This window comes from Apis dorsata, unplaced genomic scaffold, assembly GCF_000469605.1.
Source record: "Apis dorsata unplaced genomic scaffold, Apis dorsata 1.3 scaffold_846, whole genome shotgun sequence".
Classification (NCBI taxonomy): domain Eukaryota; kingdom Metazoa; phylum Arthropoda; class Insecta; order Hymenoptera; family Apidae; genus Apis; species Apis dorsata.
The window spans coordinates 57,995-63,403 of record NW_006263971.1 but is presented as its reverse complement, the minus strand read 5'-3'; the positions used below and the strand labels follow the sequence as shown (position 1 = coordinate 63,403).

Sequence of the window (5,409 nt, the reverse complement as noted above, 5' to 3'; positions counted from 1 at the left end):
ATATAAATATAAATTTATATTAATTAATTAATTAAAAATCTGAAAAATATTTTTAATGTAATGTTTTCGTTATCAATATTAGTATCATATCACATTGTTATCATTAGTATGAAAAATTGCATAATAAATATTAAAATAATTTCAATGATGCATTATAGGAACTTATAACTTTATACAACAGTTTATTCTATATTAAATGACTTAAATTATCATTTTTAAGAAACATATTTAATAAAACAACGATTATCATGTACGATTTAAAAATATATATCAATATTTGATCATATTTATATATATTATATATAGCGAATCTAGAAGTTGCAAATAAATATTATTGTAATAATATAATAAATCTAAAATAAGTTATTGTAATATCAATAATTTAAAAAAATAACTTTGAAAAAAAATTTGAAAAATTACAATTTTAATATTAAAAATTTCGTATCAAAAGTTAAAAATATTTTATTTTATATTGTTTGTTATATTATTTTCTTTTTTGCTTGGCTAATGAAAAGAATCTGTTCTTTCCATAATAGTATTGTATATTTGATAACGTATCTTGATAATGTATTTTGATAACGTATAAACGTATAAACCGATGTTTACCGAGATGTTTTGAAGATTTATCGAAATAAAAATAAAAAATGAATTCAGATTTTCGTTTCTTTAACTAATTTTGTTCGTGAATAAACAAAATGTAAATTATGATATATTATAGTTCTCTATTTATTGAAAATAATTTATAAGATTTTCAGTTATTTTCTATTATGTCTTTTCACGAATGGAATTGCCAAATTTTTTTGAAATGACAATTATTGAAAAGATAATGAATTATTTGAACAAAAGATAATAAATTATTATATGAATTATAGCATATATAGAATACTACGGTATTATATTATAATAAATTTCATTTTATATTTGATACATCGTTTTTAATATGTATGTCATATTAAATGCAACAAAAAATATTTAAAAATATTTACTTGCCTTTTAATAAAGCGATAAATTTTAAAATAGATAAATTTTAAATTGGATATTTTTACATAATCTAAAAACTTAATGAATGAATTCTAAAAATCACAATTTTAATTTTAGCAATGTATGAGATCTAAAATATATATTGATACTCACATACAAATTTTTTCTAGAAATTATTCAAAATTTCTAATGTAAATCTTGTAAAACTTAACAAGGCTTTCAAGAATTCTAATAGAGAGTTTATAATAATAAATTATTATTTTTTTTATTAGAATGAATATTTATACTTATAGTTCTTCAAATATCAAGACAAAATATTTTCTAATAACATTTTATTTGTATGTGTTAAAAATTATTATTACATATATGTAATATACATAACAAATAACCATTGAATAATTTCAAATTCAACGATTTCAATTTTGTTGTATTATTACAAAATATAAAAAAAAGTAATTAATCGATTAATTGATTTCGAATATTCTGATTTTGCACGTTCTGAAATACCTCGAAAAACAATAAATTTCCTATATGGTTGCTTACAACAAAATTTTTTAATATTTTAGAAAAATATAATTTTAGAAATATAACGACAAAATTGTTGTCATTTATCATTCATCATCTAAATATTCAATTATGTACTTTATAAATATTGTAAACGAATTACTTATAACGAAATATTAACTACACTGAATTTTAGTTTGATATGAGATTGCGTATATGTCATCGCATTGTAAATATTAAAAGTATACATACAATGATGACTTCTTTGCTATAAAATACATCTTATCTAAATTTCTTAACGCATTTCTAAATCACGTGAAAAATATTTTAATTTGAAAATTGCTGCGTCATATATTTATAGACAAATATTTTTTAAAATAAAATCCTTAATTGATTTTTCAAAAAGAATCAGCATACTCTTTAAAATATGATAATTTTCGTAAAATTGGATTTAATGGCTTCAATTGTTTTAAAAAATTAAACAAATTAGTTTATTAAATTATATGTAAAAGAAAAAATTTAAAAAATTGTTATTAATCAGAATTGCGAAGATTATTATAATAAAAATCATTCTTTTATCTGAATTTTGTATAAAAATACATTTTATAAATTTATATCAATATATATGTGTAAAATTTCAGTGAAACATTACTATGAGCTATGAACGATTAAAAATAATAAAAATTGTAGTTTTTCATTTTTGATCTAAAAACTAAAAATTTTTATACCTTTATATCTGTTGCTTGTTTTTACATGAAAAAAGTGATATAGTATATTATATAACTTGTATAATTAATTATAAATTTTTCAAATCTGTTTTCTAAATTTTTATTATAGATTTAAATAAAAAAGTTGTAAAAAACAAATTTTATTATTCTTAGCGATCTTATTATAATAAATTGCAATTTTTTTGCACTTTATGTAATGAACTAATTTTTCTAATTTCTTAACACAATTCAATTCAATTTCTCAACAATTTATTAAATTTAATTTTAAAAAAAGTCTAAATTTAAAAAAAATAAAATATATGTGTTAATATTTTTTGAAACATTTTATTATATTTTATACTTATATTTTATACTTATTGAAATTAATTCATTGACTCAAATATGATGATATATTGTAATTAGAAAAAAAATTATTTATATCTTTTATCATGGTTATCCTAATGTGCTTGCTATCAATGTGTATATATATATATACATATATATATTTTCTCATATTATCGTAACATTTAAAAATTGAATTTTAATGATAATAAATTTAAGTTCTTATCACAACTGTTTAGTATATAAAGTTCGTTTGAAGATTAATACGATTCAGTATACGTAATTTCTTTAAACGAGATATGTTTCTGAATAGAAAACAATATCTTTAACTTGTTTTTCAACGCATAAAATATATACGGTAATTTATTCTAAAATAAAAATTTTTTAGTTTTAATAATTTAAAAATTTTTAAGAATTAAAAAAAATAATGCAAATCATATCTTATAATATTTCTATTTCTATTTCTTATAAAATTTATATTTAATCATAAAACATTATTTCAAATCCTTATAATAATACTTTCAATAATAACATAAAATAAAATTGTTTAATTTAGCTAATTTTTAATTAAACATTATTTATAATTGATAGGTATCAAATTAATTCTTTATATTATATGATATATAAAAAAAAAAATGTATACTAGTCTGGAAATTCTTTGTGGAATAATAGTAGCACTTATTGTGTTCTACTATTATTTAATAATTAATAACAATTTTTGGAAAAATCGTGAAATATCTGGACCTAAACCTGTGATCGGCTTCGGCAATATGTTGAGCATAATTTTAGGAAAGGAATCAACTTCACAATTTCTCACAAGAATATACAATGAATATAAGAACGAACCTATGATTGGAATATTTTCAAAAAATAATCCTGCTTTAATTATTAAAGATCCTGATCTCATAAAAACCGTTTTAATTAAAGATTTTCACAAATTCGCAAATCGAGGATTATTTCCAGTTAATTCAGTAAGTGTAAAGATAAAAAATAATTGTATTTGCATGACTTTAAGATGATAATAAATAAATAAAATGATATTATACATTTTATAATTCCATATCATATTTGACAAGTAGATAAAATGTATCATTCTGATTTTTTATTTTAATTTAAATAAATATATTTTTAAATTCATTCTTTATTTATTATTATGACTCATTTGATTTTTTATTTTTATAAATTTATTTTATATTTCTTTAAATAAATTTTATATATAATTTTTACAAATTCTATAATCTAAATAAATGAATATTCAAATATCCAATATATTTTTAATTTTAACTAAGTTTCAAGTAAAATAAACGAAAATGAATTAAAATATGAAATACATAATAGACAATAAAAAATTATATTCAAATAAATAATATTAATAATAATTATTTAATATATTTAATAATTATAGAGAGAACCACTGTCCCAAAATCTCTTCGGCCTAGAAGCAGAAAGATGGCGGCCATTAAGAATACATTTTTCACCAATATTTACTACTAGTAAACTTAAAGGACTTTGTTCCTTAATTCTCGAATGTTCTGAACAACTCGAAAAGTATATGGATATTTTAATAAAAAAAAGAGAACCTCTCGATGTTCGAGAAATTGCTGCCAGATTTACCACTGATGTTATTGGAAGTTGTGCTTTTGGAATAGATATGAATTCATTATCGGAAAAGGAGAGTGAATTTCGTCGTCTTGGAAAAGGAGTTTTCACTCCAACTTTTCGAAGAATAGTGAAAATTAGGATAAGAAATTTAATGCCATGGCTGTACAATTTCTTTCTTCGTATATTGCCATGGGACGAAATCACGAAAAAGATCGTGAAATTGACGAGTGAAACAATAGAATACAGAAAGAAGAATAATATCGTTAGATCTGATTTTATCAATGTACTTTTAGATCTTAAAAGACATCCTGAAAAGATTGCTGAGATTGGTTAGTATAGTTTAAACGTTGGTATTAATATTGGAATTTAAATTTTAAAAGAAACGATGTTTCTTTTTGCTCACTTGCTTCTAAAGAATTTATTGCATATTAAAAATCTTTTCACATTGTTCAATTTTTATCATCCGATTTTCATAACTAATTTTAATGTCGACGATTATCGATTGGTATAATACTCATTTTTTCGGTTATTATCATATTATGTGTAACATAATAAACAAAAAAAAATAATAAATAAATAAATCATTGCATAATGCAAAACAAAAATCAAAGATATGAAAAGATTTTAATAAGTTAATCTTTAGATTGCATGTATAAAAAAAGGGAAAGAGGAAATAAAATTATTTTAATTTTTTTCGAGTAAACAATTATTAATATTTTTATTCAAATCTTCTAATTCTTAAATTAATATATTAGTCTTTTCAACACAACATATTTCTTATAAATCAAGTGACTATTATAAGATTAATTTCTACTTTTGATGATTATTATGATGCGAAATAGAATTATATTATATAAATTTTTTTTTATCACAATTATAATAACATATATGCCAGTAATATTTTACAATAAGTCTTTTTTATTTCAATAAAATTTTATCGTAAAATTACTTTTTATTCTAATAATATTTTATAAACAAATAGAAAATATATTTATATTGAATAATAATATTCTATATCGTTTCATTTATAAATGATATGACATAAAACACATCTTATATAGAACAATATTACAGACATTATTATTTATTGACACATTGATCTAACATAAACTGTGTTTCATAAAGATTTATTAATACTATCTAATAAGATAGTTTCATAAAAGCAATAGGATAAATAATATTTACTCTATTTTATCGACTATGTATAATTTGATAAAGATCATAAATAATATTATATAAATAATATATAATATATTTATTTTATATATATATT

General features: G+C 19.1%; 1 protein-coding gene across 1 annotated transcript in view; it reads left to right on the top strand.

Annotated features, from left to right (window-relative positions):
* Positions 1 to 2,811: 2,811 nt before the first annotated feature.
* Positions 2,812 to 5,409, top strand: part of LOC102681345 (probable cytochrome P450 6a14) — a 4,280-nt gene continuing 1,682 nt past the window's right edge. Inside the window, exons 1-3 of the mRNA XM_006623220.2 lie at positions 2,812 to 2,892; positions 3,126 to 3,505; positions 3,940 to 4,465. Coding sequence (XP_006623283.1) covers positions 3,170 to 3,505; positions 3,940 to 4,465 — 862 coding nt within the window. The 5' untranslated portion in view covers positions 2,812 to 2,892; positions 3,126 to 3,169. The remainder of the gene's footprint in view (positions 2,893 to 3,125; positions 3,506 to 3,939; positions 4,466 to 5,409) is intronic.